The sequence below is a fragment of the Oncorhynchus keta genome, chromosome 26 (assembly GCF_023373465.1).
Source record: "Oncorhynchus keta strain PuntledgeMale-10-30-2019 chromosome 26, Oket_V2, whole genome shotgun sequence".
NCBI classification, from domain to species: Eukaryota; Metazoa; Chordata; class Actinopteri; order Salmoniformes; family Salmonidae; genus Oncorhynchus; species Oncorhynchus keta.
This window is the reverse complement of record NC_068446.1, coordinates 23,824,397-23,844,319: the sequence shown is the minus strand read 5'-3', so window position 1 is coordinate 23,844,319 and position 19,923 is coordinate 23,824,397. Positions and strand designations below refer to the sequence as shown.

Below are 19,923 nucleotides of genomic sequence, written 5' to 3'. Positions count from 1 at the left end.
GAACTACTTTGCAGATATGAAGGAACCAGGCAATCAGAATATCCGTCAAATGCAGTTCAATGCATGACTAATTTAATTCACCAATACATTTCCTGGTAGTCCAAAAAATATTGCTATCAGGTTGTAAATCACAGCTGGCCTGGTACATAGTTTGCTGCCTCCATTCGGAGGCACTGTTTCAGTTTCAATAACTTTATTCTGGACAAAAACAGACACATGTATCTAATGCTGGGAATATCAATACAATCAAACTAGAGAGGGGCAATGATCACAAGTCAGCCATAACGTGGCTAATAGGCTAGCATATCTATTTATGTAGCAAGCTAAACACACAGAGCCTAACCTTCGCTAAATAGCTAGCTAGCTAGTTAGCTAGCTAGTTAGCTGCTAGGATGATGTCATGTCATGCCATTGGAGCAGTCAGTGAGTGACTGACTTTTCCTCCTCATATCTTTTTTCTGCGGCTATAAACAGCTAGAGATGCAGGTGTCATTTGGTTAGCTAGCAAGAACCTGAACAACTGTTATCCAGTTAGCATATCTCTGCGTTTGAAAATTCACTCTGGCTAACTTTGATTTCAGAGCACTCTCGACCGAGTGTGCCAGAGCGCAGAACAACTGATGAATGTACAAATGCATAACACCCGCTGAATATGACTGGTGTTTGTAAACGTAGGGGGAAAATACAATACTTAGTCAAGAATGCTCTAGATAACATGTAAACAGCCAAACAAGCTCTGCTAAGGTGAGTAAAATGCTCAGAATGAGATGTTCTGTCATTTGTGTCTGGAAGTAGCTAGCTAGCAATCTAGCCAACTTTAGCTAGTTAGCTTGGGTGCTTGGTTGGGACAAGCATGCATTGGCAGGCAAGCTGCAGAAGGACGAGGAGGCTACAATTCCTCATCGTTTATCAGTGTAATTTTGAATGCCAACTAGCTGAAAGAGTTTGAGAGGGTTTATCTAATGTTCCTTTGTTAGATTTGAGCTCATCTTTCTCTGGCTAGTATTAGTTGTTATATTGTTGTTGTTGATGTGCATAACTGAGGAAGAGAGAGCCTACCCTTTACCTTTTCATGGTTGTTTAATCAATAGGACTGTAAAGTTCCCGAATGTAAGAGGACTCCCGTGGTGTTTCCATGTTTGCAGAAATCCATTCCTGTGTATTTTGTGGCTTTTGGCGAATGCGTTCTAATGATCTAATGTCGGCTATAGCAATTGCCTGTAAAATACACAGTAAGGTTCAAAGTGAATGACAGGCCTGTGTGGCATATGTGTCATATTCTATCATGTTGCTAAAATGCTGTCAGTTCCACTTTAAATGCAACAATGTTTCACACACAAGTTATTTTCAAAGAGATGGCTAACAACAGCAAGCGCTCTGCAACAAATAACAGTTCCAATCACCAGATGATGATCATTTGAAACTGAACTACTTGTTGAAAGTTATTATTGAAAAGGGAGAAGCTAAAAAAAATTAGCAAATACAGCCTCTTTAATAACACCTCCTGCATGCAGCTGCTGCAAACTAGCCGACAACAAAATCTAGCTAGCTAGACCTTGGGAAACTACTGCTCGCTATTGTGCAATGATCTGTTTTGCCTTCAAGAAGGCCGGAGTTTCAGTTAGTTTTTGTAAAAACGGTCCCACCCACTAAGTTAAAATGTGATTAGTCGATTCCACTGTCACTCCAAAAGTGTGCCCTAATAAGTTTGAATGGCAGAGATCTTCATCTAGCTTCTGATGGCCTAGCCAATGGCTGACTAGCCAACTAGATGTATCTCCCCAGAGACCAGCATATATATATTTTCGCTTCGGTTTTAACCCTTTCCTCTCCAACAAAAACGGTAGAGAATAAATCAGAACATATTTTAAAATAATAATATAATAATCATTATCATTATATTATTATAATCAATATTTTTTAAATCCTTAGCCCTTCTCTGAAGGTGTAGAAGGCCCATTTGTCCCCACTGTGTTTGGATTAGTAATAATTTGTAGAGTGGCTCTATTTTCCCTCGGCGTGCATTTTTTCACCTTTCTGAAAGTCTAAAGAATCCATATGTTGTTCTGAAATATGAACACAGAAATACTGGACATTTTGAACTCTTATTATGGTGGTGATTTGACAAAATTACAGTCAAATCAAATCTAATTAAATGTCATTAGTCACATGCACCGAATACAACAGGTTTAGACCTTACAGTGAAACGCTTACTTACAAGCACTCAACCAACAATGCAGTTTTAAAAATATGAATACGAATAAGAAATAAAAGGAACAAGTAATTAAAGAGCAGCAGTAAAATAACAATAGTGAGACTATATACAGGGGGTTCGGGTACAGAGTCACCGGTTAGTTGAAGTAATTGAGGTAATATGTACATGTAGGTAGAGTTATTAAAGTGTCTGTGCATATAGATAATAACAGAGAGTAGCAGCGGTGTAAAAGAGGGGGGGAATAGTCTGGGTAGGACATTTTTTTTAAATGAACTGGGGGTAGAAGCTGTTCAGAAGCCTCTTGGACCTAAACTTGGCACTCCAGTACCTCTTAGCAGAGAGAACAGTCTATGACCAGGGTGGTTGGAGTCTTTGACCATTTTTAGGACCTTCCTCTGACACCTCCTGGTATAGAGGTCCTGGATGGCAGGAAGCTTGGCCCCAGTGATGTACTGGGCCGTACTCACTACCCTCTGTAGCCCCTTGTGGTCAGAGGCCGAGCAATTGCCATACCAGGCAGTGATGCAACCTGTCAGGATGTTCTCGATGGTGCAGCTGTAGAACCTTTTAAGGATCTGAGGAACCATGACAAATATTTTCATTCTCCTGAGGGGGAATAGGTTTTGTCGTGCCCTCTTCACGACTGTCTTGGTGTGCTTGGACCATGTTAGTTTGTTGGTGATGTGGACACCAAGGAACTTGAAGCTCTCAACCTCCTGCACTACAGCCCCGTCAATGAGAATGGGGGCGTGCTCGGTCCTCCTTTTCCTACCACAATCATCTCCTTTGTCTTGATCACGTTGAGGGAGAGGTTGTTGGTCTTCAATAGGACTTGCATTTTTCTTGTCTCGGGCTTGACTTGGTCCATTCATTGCGATTTCCGTGTCTGTGTCAAGAAGCCTACGTAGGCTTATCAAACGTAACTCGATAAGTAGAAGATAGCGATTTTGCGATTTCTCCTAAAACAGTGCTTTGTTCCAGGTTCAATACGAGTGACGTGTATCACTATAATAGCCTAAATTCCAAATTTACAAATGTATTAAAAGTATAAATTCATTACAATTTCCAACAGATAAAATAGTATTGCTCCTTGTATTTGGATTATTACTCATTATTTACCAGGATATTATTGCTATTTTATGAAGAAGATACAATAGAGAGCATAAATGGACCATAGAATTTTCTAGTTTAATTTTGAATCATGTTTTTCCCAATCACAATTGACTGTTTTCGTGTGCATATTGGCTGCCTATAGTGATGGTTATAGTGATGGTAAAGCCTACACTGTACAGTTCTGCCCTCTCAGCCATGTGTGCGTGAGCGTGTTTAGTTACTGATCTACTGGCTTACGGGAAAACCTATGTGTATTTAAATTATGTGTATAACCCCTGGATGACAAACAGGGGGAGCAGTAATGAAGACATCAAGCAGCCATCTTGGTACTCCTCCTCCCAAAATATGTTTCAATCAATAGAAATTAATTTATAAATGTCATCATCTACGTTTTGACACGCTTATTGTATTACAGACACCTTAATGCATGCTTTTAAATTATAATATGTGAGCTAAACATATTTTTTTTCAAATAAATAATACATTTAAACATTTCCCTTAAATTCTTTTTTAGAGAGTACTAATGTTACTGTCCCCACTACAACAACAAAAATACTTAAATATAGGTTATTTTTTTCCTAGAAACATTTAATTGAAATACTGTATAATTCCATTCGTTCCTATGGAGGACTGCTCCTACTCGGTAGTCCCAATATGGTCGACCGGTGGCTTCAACGCCTCTCAATGGTCAATTACATAGTAACTGCAATCCAGGGTTTATATACATCTACGGTGCATTTAGGTTAGGTTAGGTTCAGCCTGTTCTTGTTTTATGCGTCAGGTAATTAATTCCCATGAAATGATTGGATGGAAACCTGGTTAATGACCCACAACTATCAACTGTATTTCAAGTAAGATAATAGGCTATATCCTCAAGTTATTTGTTCTCCTTGTAAATCACCAAACCACTTCCCTTAGTGTGTCTTGGTTTTAATAATAAGCATCGATGACGCTTAATTTCGTTAAAGGTAATCATGATGTCTCGCTAGCCTTTTGGGTGCAAACGTTGTAACATCTACAAGAAGGCCTGGTTAGCCTATGAACAATAGCGGTCCAGTGGTGAGAATTAATGGTTGTATTCTGAGACCTCTTGGTCCTTGTGCGTTACCAATAAGGTGGATTTGTGAATCGCAGATGTCAATGAACTCGTACACTGAAATATTATATCTAATTAGAGGTGACTGGGTCAACAGCGGTGGCAGAAAAATCGCCATTTACTTGAGTTATAGGTTCCTCTTCACTCATTGTATTTGGAGGATACGTTCTAGCAGGGGATCAACCACTCGTTTACGCAAATTCCACAGTTTATACTATTTCAATAGTTATACTTCACTTGAGATATTTTGATCTGCTTTATTATTTATTATTCTGCCAGTTTTTTACTTTCATTACTAGGCAATGTATATGAATAAAATAAATAACATCCTACTTGTGTCACCCAGTTTCTATCGAATGTGCATGTATCCTCTGTAGGCCTACATATATCAATTAATCTAATTGTATGACCTAATGTTGACAGTCTTAAGTAAAAACATTTTCTCCACACTGTATTTAAAATTCAAATGCGTGTTTTCGAACCACTCGACAATCAGAGTAATTGAATAATCTTGGGGGGAAAAGTGTAATGAAAATGAAAGTGTTCGACGGGATGATTCCCTTGCCACACCCGCCTGGGTGAGAGGAGGGATGAAGGGGGTGGGTATAACTGGGACACCTGGCATAAAGACGGGTTTAGCGCTTGTGGGGCTGGTGTGGGGTGTAGCCTATTCCCAGAATATCCCTGCTGCTCCCATTTAATCAATTTGATGAGTGTTTTCATTTGACTAAACTACATTTCAAACGTTAAACACACAACGGCGAATGTGGTTTGTAGGCCATACAGCATTACAACGTGAAACAATGGAATCATCCGCTAAATTTTAAATATCCTATAGCTTTATCTGAAATATCATATCACCATTATGCAAATGTAACAGAATATATTCTCTTTTTTAGACATGGGTTCACCTATAACCTAGTAGGCCTATATTGTCAGTCTGCAAATGATAGGCCAACTAGATTGAGTCATGTGGGTAGGAGGCTAGTATTTTTTTTACAGCTGCAAAAACGAGTTTGTAGTTGTACAAAAACAGAAAAACAGAGAAAATATCCGAGACAGGTATGTAGAAACGCGTGACTGTTCGTGTACCTTTAGGGGCAGGATAGTGTTAAGTTAACCAACAATAGCTGTATAAGCCTCCTTGGCGGTCGACAAAATACCCTCTGGAATTGACTCCCTTTATATCCATACATTGTAAGTGTGTTTAAATCCAATAAAGATGGATGTTTTAGTTGATTTTTAGATAAACCCCAAAGGTGGTTAATGGTTAAAGAATTTTTTTTTTTGGGGGGGGGGGGTGTCTTAGTCCATTTGAAGTGAATATCCACCAAGTAACGAGATAACGATGGCAGTAATTTAGTTGTAATTAGATATAACGTTTTGTCAGTTTCATTCCGATTCACTCGAAATGACACAGGTGGACGCAAGGTGAACAGAAAAAAACATATATTCCTTATGCCCCAAATGTCTGTTATAATCGTATGTAATTGTTGTATCGGGACAAAATATTCTACAGTTATTGTGTTCATTATCAAAATGATGTTGATTTTTATAGGCTATTATTCATATTCATATTGTTGTTATTATTATTGTAATTGCCTAATTCTATTATGATTAATAGGCTAAATGTATTATTTTAATGTTAGAAATGTTCATGATCATTGTTGTAAACACTTGTTGTTAGCAATGGTGGTACGGGTTAGTGTAATAGCAGACATAAGCCTGCCTACATGCTAGGTATTTTGTATTCAGATATTCCGAGATTCAGATGGTCGGCTGCTTGTACAATTTCGTTCAACCTGAGTGAAATAGGACTGCATGCTATTGTTTATCTGAACGCGTGGGATGCAGACCGAGCAAAATGTGCATTTCATTTTATGCTTGAAGAAAATTGGAAGCGAAGATTGAGTTCATCTAGCTTGAACTACGAACTCTCCGGAGGGAATATTTTATCCGAGAGCAGTCTCTCAAACGCGGAATTGAAATTAACACTGTCAGAAGGATTGTGCTTGGACTTCGAATACCTGTCAAGGCTCTCTGACAACAGGTCTTCATTACAGTCAGGTTACATCCTATTCATAGAGATCAGACACAAATATTGTGATTTTGTCCAATCAACAAAATGTAATTCAAATGTTGTTTTAGCCTACACACCAACGATGCTTTTTTTGTATGCTATCGGCAACCAGATTCAATAACTCGTATAACCCTAAGAAATAGGACTTACTTTGCCTGAAGGTTTAGAGCAGAAAAAAGCATTTACCCACATGCAATTTATAGATAGCATAATTGTGAAATCGTTGACAATACGAGGAAACTGATTCATTTCATATCTTTTTCATATCAGAGCAGGAAGGCTATGGATTCGACTGTACAGACTAGTTAGCCTATAGGCTAACGGTTGCTCAATGTCACATTTCACGTCTCTGAAGAGTGATTTGGCATACCGGACTAGAGCAAAGTCTATCAAAGCATATTGTCATTTTCAATTGACCAACGTTTTACCCTTTCAGTTATACTGACAGAGACAATGCTACGAGCAAAGCAAGCCTGTATTTATTGATACTATCCTAAAGAAGGTCCCGCATTTCTGGTGGCATTCTGGCTCGTCACTACTTCTTCCTTCTTCTCACCTGTTCTCACAAGCAGAATTCTTCCGCCCATTTGAGGCTAGTCCGAGGATCCTATTGGTCCCGGGCGGTGCCCATGCTATGGTGACGTCACGGTTGCCCCTGCAGTGTGAATGAATCAAGCAGCCTGTATGATCACACCAAAAGAGCACAGCGAAATCCGGCAAGCACAGGACAATATTCCAGAATAATAAAACAAACCGGACTTTAACGGGACAGCTAGATCTACAGAAGGGTCCATACCCAGTTTCTATTTGATATATTCTACCCTTTTCACTAAATAGACGGGAGCTTCAGCCCACCGTGTATATGTGTGTGTTTATTCCCGGTTTTGGATCACAATGATGCAAAGTGCGGCTGTTCTACCAACAGAGAGTCCTGTGAAGGGTCTACCGGAGATACTCGGAGTGCCAATGCAACGTAAGGCTTTTCCATTTCCTTTTCTATTGATTATATCATAAGGACATTGGCAGGTGAGCTTTGAAATGCTGCAGAGCACTGCTGTAGAACAGATGCAGCGGTTAATTACACACAGGGTTGAGGGACAGACAGGCTAATGAAGACAGTGATATGTATTCATACTATTGTAGCTCTTACTCCACTGACTCATATTTGACGTGTGTTTTATATTATTATTTGAAGTGAGGATATTAGTTGCATCTCATTTTGATCTTCTGGTCCTCATATGGCATTTTGTGGAATGCTGTATAGATAGAGATTCTTTATCACAAGTATGTATTGTTTAAACTGCTCACGGTGTTGTTTATAAACTTCAGCCCTTTGCACGAGTTGTACGTGCGGGTTTTACTCTATTTTAGAAGCCCCACGTGCATGGGCCTAGGTTTTGACGTGTCATAATACTTTACTCATCAAGACATAGACACACTTTAAGATATTTTTTTACATTTCTTATTAGCACATGAATATTTATATTTTCTACCTCCTGTATTCTATTCCCTCGAGCTGTATGAGAGGGTTGCCTCTGCTTTACAATCAGAGAGACATGCTAGACAGCTGTTTATTTGCAAACGAGTCTGGCCACGTACGAGAGATCAGACGTTGTCATCACCTACTCTCTTTACCCAGCTGGTTTGACTGACAGCTATTACTGAGTCATATCTGAATGATTCAGGCTATATATGTTAATGTATGCTTTAATGTTTCTGTTAAAGCTGTGTTTTTGCACTATTGTAGGCTACATAATTGTACAATTATGTCTGTCTTATTATTGTTTGACACATACATGATATTATAGCCTACTAAAACAGGTGGTTTTGTCGTCATTTCTATTAAAACATGAAAAACATTAAATATTTCACTATATTGTGTGTGCAATAACTAGCCTACCTCAGCATCAAAGCAACGAATTGCGTATCTTCGCATCTGCTCTTTATCGTCGTCATGTTAATCTTCAAGCCTATATAATCTGATCATGCTATCAAGATAGAACTGGGATAGGATAAATTCCTGACCTAATTATTCATGTGCGAGCCACTGAAATGTACAGATGGACCTATTATGGTTTTACCTCTAATGTTGCTCTTAATCCACAATGAAATACTCCTTTATATCGCAGATCCAAACGAGCCATTGCTTCTTTCAGCGCTGGAGAGTATAAACAAAACATATATATATATATATATATATATATATATATCATGATTATTTTTGTTAAAAATCTAGACTAATTTCTTACGATTTATTACATGATTGTATTCCGTTTTTTTATAGCGTGCACAACAGTTAACCCATTTAACTCTTTAAAAGAGAGACTGTCAAAAACTGTCTCTTGTATTAGTAAATACGCCCTTCATTTAGGCTACCATACATTATTGATAAAGGTAGTGAAACATAATGCATAATGCACAAAGTGAAACAACGCAGAATTGTGAAATATAATTTGTTTAACCTGTACAAATAGCCTGTATATTGGCGGCGTATGCTCTTTAATTTTGTAAATCGAGGGAGATTAAAAGATTGGGTAAAGATCTTGCCACTCAACCCCCCTTGGTGCATACATGCTGTATTTAATACCGGATTACTCTACGAATAAAAATAGTTTAGTATTATGTATCTAAACATTATTATCATGATGAATATGGCTGTTCGCATGCTCTTACGAATAAGGGTAATTATTCTTAAACGGTTTTTGGCACAAAGCACAAAGCAAGAAGAAGAAGATTACTTCCTGAATAGAGTTTACAGTCTGCTTGCTTTGAAGTGTAGGTCATGCAATCTACAAAACATATCAACTATAGGCCTATGAGCTCCATAGGCTATGAGCTCGTTCCCTAATACTATAGGCTTCGTATAAAGGTGTTACAGTACAGTCATTCCGATGCTGTAGCTAATAAGCACATGACTTGGTTGATATGAAACACTTTTTAAGTCCTGTTAAAAAAAAAAAGTTAGTGTCCCTATCAGACTGGTGAGAAATGAACATCTATCGAAATACAGCCGCCTAAAAGAGGAAAGGAAGCGTATAGGATCACATTTTCTTAGATTTGAGGACCCCTCTTGAGGCACACCAGAGATCTTAAGTGGTATAATCGTGTGATTTATAAGTCAAGCAGAGAGAGAGAGAGAGGGGAAGTGTAGAGGCTATTAGACATCGAGCGTGAATAGGCCTACTGCCAAGATTGGCTGCATACTGGAGGCCCTTGAGCTATCCTTTCAGCACCACCACTGCCGCCAAAATCTAATGAACAAAAGCACCACAAATCAGAGGAATAATTTCATATTTTGTGGATGTAAAATACACCTATCTTTAATTCAGTTTTGTATGAACTCGTATTGAAAATACATGTACTCCATAGTTAAGTTGATTGGGAAATACCTGTTATGTAAATGACTGTAGGCATAATGCCACATCACAATAGTAAAAATACAAGATATTGAGCTTTGCAGCATCTTTTCATTTACTTGGGCCTACACCTTTATAAGTGGAATGTTACACGTATACCTCTATTCTTTGTTAATGCGGCTTATGTATGAATGTTGCTGATTGAGCAGCCTTCCAGAAACAATAAATATGAAAAGTGTACTCCTCCAAAATGTCTCCCAACGTACAGAATGAAGAAGCACATGTAGTATTACTTCTCGTGACCTCTAAAGCGCACGTTTAAACAGCTTGGTATGGGTGTGATTAGATTAATGATTAGACAGTGTGATTTCATGTGTAATTTATTTAAAACAACAACTAGTTTGGGATAGGCTAATTGCAGACCTTAGATACAGTGAAAATATTAAACTCCTCGAGCACAGAACAAAATCACCTGGATAATGATTTTGCGCACAGAATGCTGCTTATCCCTACTGCATCAATTTGAATGAGTTTGAGGGGTCCGTTCTAATTTCGATTTCCTTATGTTCTTGCCACTATTCTAAGATATTGAAAATACTATTTTTTTTAATGAGATACCTCTTCACCTGGCCATTGTTCACATGGTTAACATAAGCTACCAATGCAGGGAAATTACTTCCCGAGGTTTCATATTCATATCAAAGGAAAAAAATAAGGCTGTATAATAATAATATGTATTGTTATATCACATTGTAATATTTATCTCTATATATATTTATAAATCTAATAATACATCTGATTATTAGTTTTTTTGCATAGCCTAATCTTATCACAGCAATAGTGACGCTGCTCTGGTGACGTTGATGGTGATAATTAATGGTGTATTGTGGTGATAATGGTGTATGGTTTTTAGTACTATTAGTGCTCCTACTTATAACCTAGTTTTCTTAATTCATGCCATTATTACTCGGTTTAAGAGAAGAAAAATCGAATCAGTGGGGTCCAATCAAGTCCACTTCAAGGCTAAATATTGTGTCACTGGCACAGGCACTTGATTTAAAAAAGCAGAGTAAAGGAATGGGATCAATCTCAAATCGAATGAATGTCATGGTGACACAATTTGCTCTGTCAGACTATGTTTTTATCGAGGTCGAATATAATGATGAGGAATTGCATTACTGTTTTATTTTGTATTTTTTAAAATATAATTTTATCCGGCTCTGATCTTGTAAACCGGCCTCGGCAATGTTCTGCTCACCTGTCTCCTTGCAGTATTCCAGGACCAGGATATTGTTTTAACGCATGCTGTGTATTCTATCTCTCTCTCTCCCTCCAGAAATCCCCCAGTGTGCGGGCTGTAGTCAACACATCCTCGACAAGTTCATCCTGAAGGTGCTGGACCGCCACTGGCACTCCAAGTGCCTCAAGTGCGCGGATTGTCAAGCGTTGCTGGCAGACAAGTGTTTCTCGCGGGCGGGAAATGTGTACTGCAAAGAGGACTTTTTCAAGTGAGTATAACTTCATTTATAAACGTATTGAATGGGAATTTCGAACATTTGATTAGAGCAAGCTTAATGGAATTATATGTAAAAGTAATGTACTTTTAAGCAAAGCTAGCATTATATTTAATTGCCTACATTCAAGTGAGCTAAAAAATGCCAACATGATTGCACTGGCTTTGACTTGTGAAATCACTCAAATCATCATACAATTATTAAATTAGCCTATCCTATAGTCACATTTAATTGATCGCACAAAACAAACCATTTTACGTGATTTGGCATTACAAACCAAATAGTCTTGTAGGCCTACGCAAATCCATGACTCTTGCATTTAACATGAGACTCACATAGATCTATCTACACATAACACACCACTGGCCTATAATTAACAGACTATGAGACTAGAACAGAATGCCATGATATAACAGTAATATTCACAATGGGCATCCATAGCTTATAGAGAGAGGTCTCCAACCTTTTCTTTGTCGAGATCACTTTATGATTCAAAATGCAATCCGAGTGCAATTCTCTGCTGGACACGGGAGATCAAGTGCTCCTACAATATATTGTGTGATATCAATTACATTATCAATAGCATATAGGGCCTAACTATAGTGCATGGGCGGGGAACACAGGGCAAAGTTCTACTTCCAATTCAATTAAATTCCTAAAAATGACTGGAAATAACTATTGCTTCGTGCATTTGCCTATTTTCATATATAATAAGAGAGGTCTGTGTTTCTCAATGTAGTCCTACCCCTTATTATAAATAACGTAGTCCCTTATATTTCAAAACTCGAGTCTCAAGCTAGGCTACCTGATAACACTGGCAATGGGTCAGTTGTTGTAGCCAATTACTTGTGAGGTACATCAGAGCATACATTGAAATAACTCGTTTTTTTTTATTTCACTGGACTGATGGTGACGTCTCATCGGAGGGTGGGAGAGAGTGCGAGTCGAAGTGGAGAAGCGTTTTTCATGATTTCTAAAAGTGTTGAATAAAAACAGCGCTCGATTAGATCAATGCAATCAATGACTGATATAGAGGGGGACTGGAGGCCCTTCATGTCGAAAACACTGATGTCAAATAACTTGGCAAATGCTTCAACATCCTCTTCTATACACGGTATCTTGAATTTTTTTTTTTAGCTTTGTTTGGCCATTTTACTTGAGTCTTAGCTAGCTAGCTGACCGTGAGCAGCCTGCGGTGAGTAGCCTCTACACAGCGATAGCTACTGTTTTCTTCACATGGTATCCGTGCGAAATGACACGTGCCAGAACCACCCATTATTTTGAGTTATTATTTGTTTTATTCGTATTTCATTCTTTTCCAGGTAAATAATCAAGCATAATTCAAATGAATTACATAGGTCTAAATAAAATGTATTTTACGCATAGCACTAGATTTGATGTAAGATGTCCTTGAGTGTCCTGAAGGCATCTGCCAAATAAAATGTATTATTATTATTGTCTATATATCCCTTTCGTTTTCCCACCCCGTACTGCGTACTATGAATTTCATCTGATGGCGTGGCGTATGTATGTTTAGACCTGGATTGAAATAGGTGCCGGTACTCATTTTAGGTGAAGGTACCATTTATATTTAGGTGCAGGAACTCCTCAATTCTTTTGAGGTAATATTCTATAGGAACTCGAGCAGAAGAAAAATTGAGGTGCCAGTACACAGTTCCAGTGAGCTCCTGCCCAAGTCAAGTACTGTGATTAGGTAAAAAGACAAATAATGTCCTGTTTGAAACACTGACAATCGGATTGGGTGGGCTTGGAATGCGCCCACCCAGGCACACCTGTGCCTATGCCCCTGGTCAGTGAGGACTTTCCTCTTTGCATAGTTAACTTTCATAATGTTAGAGAAAAGGCTTGTGTCAAGACTTAGTGACATGACCAACACAATGAGGTTAATCAAGCTGAACATCCTACAACATCCTCATGCCTTTCTGGCCATGTTGAATACTTATGTTGGATAAGACAGAACACATAACACTCAAACTTTCAACTCCAAAGACACTCTATACAAATTCAATTTATTACTGCTCTACCAGCCCTAGCTGGACACACAAAACAGCAACTTTGAATTTCTTCTCTTCCCTCTTTCTCCCCCTTTTGCTTCCATCTTTGTACGATTGAATTTCTGAGGCATTAAAGAAGAAAATTAAGTTTGACTTTTATCCAAAACAGGATCCGTACAGGCTTTTACTAAATCATGTTTGAGAGGTTTTAATGTCAGAAGCTTCAATGAGACCTAAAAAGCGTGCAAGTCAGAGAGTGGAGGCTAACTTTATTAGGTGGCCCTGGGGACAATAGGGGGGATTTTTTTAAATGTTAAAACTGCAGTGGTGCTGTGCACTAGAGGGACGGGAGAGAGGAAGAGGAGAGGGAGGATGAGGATGGGAATGCGGCTGAGGCGGGGGCTTGGTACTGGAGTATAGTGCTGTATTCCCAGCAGTGATGAAGAAACTTCACCTTGGTCTGAAGGAAGGGTTTATTTCTCTGTATATGCTGTGTGATTTACAGCCCCTCCTGAGTCGGTGCTTTATTGGTTCTCTTCAGTGTGTTTACTCAGAGCTCTCTCTATTGGATCTCTCAGCCCCCACTATACCACTACATTGATCCATGCCATTTGTCAACCTGAGGACCAGCCTACCACCAACACAAATGCATTCCACCACGGATACTTTCCCCCTCTACAACTTATACAGCTACTATTACTATTATTAGTGTAAATAGAGGCGAAAACGATGCATGCTATGTCATAACTATGTTATAGACCTTCTTTGTTATCATCCGCCTCTGTCTGAGCTGACTAGGGCTGGATCTACCTGTTCCGGATGGGGCTTGAGTATCTGACGACAGGTGTGTATGTGTGTGTGTTTACTTGCAGGCGGTTTGGAACAAAGTGTGCATCATGCCAACAGGGGATACCGCCGACCCAGGTGGTGCGGAAGGCCCAGGACTTTGTGTACCACCTGCACTGCTTCGCCTGTGTCATGTGCAGCCGGCAGCTGGCCACTGGGGATGAGTTCTACCTCATGGAAGACGGCAGGCTGGTGTGCAAGGAGGACTACGAGACGGCCAAACAGAATGGTAGGTGTCTGACTGGGTCATCCTCCTATTGCTTTGGCCAGTGTTTTGTGGGAGTAATATTTTGTGTGAATAATTCAGTCTTGTCTCCTTGGTAACCTGTTCTATTTAGAACATTCTCACCAAATAGACTTGAGACTAGCAGCCTCAAGCTGGTTCACCCATGTGGCATGGTGCTCTAAATCTCTGCTGGCTTCTTTAGGGGAGCTGTGGAGAAAGGTGCAGGAATTAGGAGACAGTTAGTTCAGCAGACAGCAAGGTGCAGTTAACCAACCTGGATTCATGGGTAGATGTAACATAATCAACGAAAATCCGTGAAACTCAAATTAGTATGATATGTTATCTTTGGTATGGTATGTATTCATTTGTAGATTTTCATCATCCATTTCAAATGATATGTTACGAATTACAATTTGTATGTTAGGAATTACAATTTGTATGGTATGTTACGAAATACAATTTGTATGATATGTTGCGTATTACAATTTGTATAATATGTTACGCAGTTGCCATACCTTTGATATGTTACGAATTCCAATTTGTTGTGGCTAACATTAGCTAAGTGGCTAATGCTAATGTTAGCTAGGTGGCTAACGTTAGCTAGGTGGCTAACGTTAGCTATGCTAGGTGTAGCTAAAAAGTAGTAAGTAGTTGTTATACGCCTACCCATTCACCTTGAACGAACAATCACCCTCCTTTCATTTCTGCCTTAATTAAGTAACCTTCTGTCTTATATATCCATACCAAACATAACATATCATACTCATTTGAGTGTCCCACATTTTCATTTACTATGTTACGTCAAGTCTATGAGACCAGCCTGCATTAACTCCTTTATGTACAATAATACTGAAGAATTGAGAGATCACAAGAGGCAAGGGGATAGTGAAGACGGGGTCCCAGTGGGTGTCTCTCAGTGTCCTGCCTGGGCATTAAATCTCCAGTTTCTGTGACCTTTTATGGATCTGATTTTGAAAGCTCTGCCTGTGCCACCAATAACTCCCTTCTTCTGGAATTCTCCTGGGAGATGTATGTCCCTTACAGCTAGAGTTGGACAGTTTCAGAAGGGTATCAACTTGCCATACATGGCACCTCAGTCCATTCAAGCAAGTTCTTCACCTGTATTTACTAGTCGATATACAAAATCAAAAACCCACAGGTTAATTACAATAAAAAATGCTAGTCACAAATATAGCTAAATATCTAAAGGGTATTTTATAATCCTTGCATGTCTTTCTCAGATGATTCAGAGGCAGGTGCAAAGCGACCACGAACCACCATCACAGCCAAACAGCTGGAGACCCTTAAAATCGCCTACAAGAACTCTCCCAAGCCAGCGCGCCACGTCCGCGAGCAGCTCTCCTCAGAGACGGGGCTGGACATGAGAGTAGTGCAGGTGTGTGCCTCACAACAGGATCTCTATTACCAAGCGGAGCAGTTTTCTAGTTTGGACTAGTTTAAGAAAACATCCCAGTGATAATATGTAGATATGAACACAAATTAGAAGAGTAAAACCCTCTCTTCTGTATTTACTGAGAAATGTCTCTCATCCTCCAATGGCAGGTGTGGTTCCAGAATCGTCGTGCAAAAGAGAAGCGTCTGAAGAAGGACGCAGGGCGGCACCGCTGGGGTCAGTTTTACAAAAGTGTCAAACGTAACCGAGGGGGCAACAAAGTGGAGAAGGAGAGTTCAGCAGATGATGCGGGACTGAGCGACAGTGAGCTCAGCTTCAGAGGTCAGTGTGGCTAACCCAACCCCAAACCTCTTTCTTCTCGCTCTCTCTCTCTTCCTCAACTCCCACTCCTCTTCTTGTCTTCCTTTTCACATATCTCCATGGGAGCCTACATGAAAAGAGAAGCGTTGGCCATGCAAATGACATTTTACACATCCCCATGTTTTTATGATTATTTGATGTTTGTGAGCCCGTTTTGGGGACTCATAAAAGTCTCAAGCCACTTTTAAAAGGAGGCTGTTTTTACGAGAAATGAAAACACCGTAGCAGAAACTCTATAAAGTAGGTGAAGCTTTTAGTCAATTAGAGGGAAAGTGCTCTGGGGTATTGTTGTTATTGAAACAGCACTGGAGGGACTGTCAGAGACAAATATTTTGTATTGCATGAACAGACCCCCTTTGTTTGAGCTTAAGATACATCATGACTCTGTCGTCTCTTACTAAGCGCTGGGGGAACACTATTAAGTACTACACACCTATGCCATTTACCTAGATGAAATCCAGATTATGTTGCCTCAATAAAATGGTTTCATAAAGGCACTTAATTCTATTTAAAGATAACAGCTGTATAATGTTGATATAGTTGATGACAACTCCATAGAAGTGTTAAAACACCACTGTGTGGCTAATTGATAGTTGCTAACTCCCTCCTCTCTTCGACCAGACGACCAGATCCTGTCAGACCTGGGCCACACCAACGGTCTGTATGGGAGTGTGGGCGACGTGGCCAACGGAGGCTTGTTGAACGGAGGCTTCTCTCTGGACGCTGCTGGACAACCCTATCATGACATTCGGCCGGGCAGTCCCTACGGCCTCCCCCAGTCGCCGTCGTCCATCGCCTCGCTGTCCGGCCACACCCCGCTGCTCAACAACCTGGGCTTCACCATGGACAGCATCATGATCCAGGGGGGGCAGGGTGGCGTGGGACAGGCTCTCAGGGCCATGGCAGGAGGCCCCACCTCTGACCTCTCCACAGGGAGCAGCACGGGCTACCCAGACTTCCCCACCAGCCCTGCCTCATGGCTGGACGAGATGGACCACTCCCAGTTCTGAGCTCCACCATGAACACAGCAGACTTGACTGGGGAACAGAGACAGACGAAGCAGGCTTTTTACATTTCTATTTCCCTGAAACTTGATATAGTTTGTTGTCCAATAATGGATGTGGAAGTGGTAGACATGCAACACGTCAGCTACCCTCCCACCACAACAGAGTAAAGGAAGTATGGCGACCCACCACTGACCAGAGCAGAGCAGTGGCGCCACACAGAACAGAACGGATGGACGAAACACTACTGAATGTTGAACTTACACTGTATTCTACTTTTTTTATGGATGGATTTTTTTTCATTCTTTGGAAAAACTGGATTTGAAATTTCCAGCATGAGTCTGTGCATTGGGATGGTGTTTGTCATTAAACCCTGAGGCAAGCCCAAACAGCTATCAGCAATGTTCAGTGGTTAGCTAGCTTAGAGGAAGTATTTAGTGTTGTGCGCATTGCGTCTATGCACTTAGCTAGCTCCCGTACCATAGCTTACATTGCATATGAAGTGTGACTGGCTCATCCGTGGATGTATGGAGAAAATTACTTATTTATTCTTTTTTTCGGGCGGGGGGGACTCCCCCACATGTTTCGTGCACTCTGATTGGCTCAAAGTCAAGTTATTGGCCATTGACGAGCATTGCGATTCTACAAGTAGAAACGGTAGGTTATTCACTACCGGGTCAGCACGCAGCAGGTGCCGCTTTTGTTCTAGCAAGAGAAGGAACGGCCTCCCACTCCTATCAACAGGGAGATTCTCTGTGAGTTTCATGCTTTAGGGCCATGGAATCTAAATGGAATCCCTAAAAAAGAAGCTTCCTGCATGCTTCTGAATGAGGAGGATCACTGTTGAAAAGCATTTTACATTGGCAATGCACTTTACACTTCTCTTTGTACATGGACAGCAACAAACAGAAAAGCGATGAATGCACAATTACAACCCAGCAGTGTTTCCATATTAGATACTTTTTTTCAAACAGTGTCACAATTCCCATGCTAAGTTCTTTTAATGTAATTCTGAAACTAACAGCACTGGGTTTTTAGGAATTACTCCATGTTGGTCCAGCTGTCTGTACAATGCGAGAGCCACAGATTCTTCTGTGTGCAAAATGGGGAAGTTGAGAGGGGATAGTTGCTTGCTAAAAACCCATTCTCTTCTGTAATGTAGGTGCTTGACTTGTTCTCGTCTGTGAATGATCTCCAGTCCTGGGGATTTTGTCAGTATTTATTTCTCCGTTGTCCATACTCCCAGGATATGCTCTCTGCTAATAGTGGATAGCCTCTCTCCTCAAAGTCATTGTCATCAAATGACAGTAGGGTAGAGAGAAGTGCAAAGTCAATTCAACAAGAATGTGGGAATTCACATTTGATATCCTCTTTTACTGGTGCAGCTGACAACATGGGGATTCCTATCTCATTATGACAGATACGGGAACAGAATAATGGTTTTACTAAATGTTTCATTGATACAGTATATTTATTTATCTAAAAAAAAAAAAACACACACCAACCTTATCTTGACTGAGGATCATTCACTGTTAATGCTGAAAAGCCAGTACTGATCCTGCTTAGAAGCTGCTCTTCTCTGTCAACAGCTGTGGCATCACTCCTCAAAGTAAACACAAGCAAAAGCGATTATCAAACGTAATACTTAGAGCCACTGTAAAGCAGCTGATGGCCTGATTGTCATGGTATCGGAGTAATGCTGTGGTGTCGTGCATCTTACATGACCCCCACTGGGTGAGATTAGTTGATTATTTTTTTAACAAAATCCGTCTTGTCTGATGGTGTTGGCTTCAAGGCTTTCGTGTGGTGTCTAAAGGCCACTAGAGTAACTGTACAAGGAGGCACTTCTTTCAGAAAAAATAAATGATCAAAGATACCATGAAATAAACTGAGGTAACAAAATGAGATGCTGACGGAACAATTCCTGTAAAAAAAAAAATCTCAATGTCTGTTCATTTATATTTATTTTTGTGTCAATTGCCAAATGTGGAACCAGCTGAAAAGAGCATACATTATGCCAACCGGAATGCAAATCAACAAACAGTAAAACAACACATGTAAATGTACACACACACCAATATCATTTTTGTTCAATCTATGTTGCCTCAGAACTTTGCTTCTTAATTGTTGTACATTTTGTACAGTTTCAAAAGGTGTTGACAGGCTTATTTCACGAGCTCTATTTATTTCCATGTGTCTTTGAAAAAGATGAAACAGAGAGCACTGAATCTATTCATATAAGCCTTCTGTGCGATGGTATGAACTGTGTACAGTAAAAACTATACGAGGAAATAAAGCTGAATTGTCTTTGGATTAAAGTGCTGTATTTCTCTTTAATGTTTACATTAACTTTCTCGTTATAAATCAAATAGCAGATACAGTTAGAGGAGACATGTCTTCTGACTGAAGAAGAAAACGAGCAACAGGCGGTACAGTAGATATGGCTCGCCACTTAGGAGCCAGGAGAGAAGAGGAGGGACCATGATTAGTGTTTCCTTCACACAGGGAAAGGTGCATCAGACAGGCAAAGCAAAGCCCTAGGGATTGTTCACACAAATTCCATCATTTGTCAATCTTGTTCTTACCTTGGAAGTAGCATATGGGCCAGGAGTGACTGCCATCTATGATTCATCTGTTATTTCTTAGCTATGGCCATGCAGCCTTGTACCAGACTGATTAACACA

At 40.0% G+C, this 19,923-nt stretch overlaps 1 protein-coding gene across 2 annotated transcripts; it reads left to right on the top strand.

Moving 5' to 3' along the window:
* Window positions 1-365: 365 nt before the first annotated feature.
* lhx4 (LIM homeobox 4) lies at window positions 366-19,557 on the top strand. 2 transcript variants are annotated; one of them, XM_035737381.1, is made up of 6 exons: window positions 366-423; window positions 11,197-11,368; window positions 14,262-14,464; window positions 15,703-15,857; window positions 16,025-16,196; window positions 16,857-19,557. In XM_035737381.1, the coding sequence occupies exons 1-6, from the start codon at window positions 393-395 to the stop codon at window positions 17,243-17,245; spliced, it is 1,122 nt and encodes a 373-aa protein (XP_035593274.1). In that variant the 5' UTR covers window positions 366-392; the 3' UTR covers window positions 17,246-19,557. The 2 variants fall into 2 exon arrangements, with proteins under 2 accessions (XP_035593274.1, XP_035593273.1); XM_035737380.2 differs by lacking the exon at window positions 366-423 and adding an exon at window positions 7,225-7,477.
* The last annotated feature ends 366 nt before the right edge of the window (window positions 19,558-19,923 follow it).

Excerpts from the sequence above, each read along its gene's own strand:
- lhx4 (XM_035737380.2), top strand. The coding sequence starts at position 7,399 with ATGATGCAAAGTGCGGCTGTTCTACCAACAGAGAGTCCTGTGAAGGGT. Across the intron at positions 7,478-11,196 it reads ACTCGGAGTGCCAATGCAAC|AAATCCCCCAGTGTGCGGGC; the intron begins GTAAGGCTTTTC and ends CTCTCCCTCCAG. Across the intron at positions 11,369-14,261 it reads TGCAAAGAGGACTTTTTCAA|GCGGTTTGGAACAAAGTGTG; the intron begins GTGAGTATAACT and ends GTTTACTTGCAG.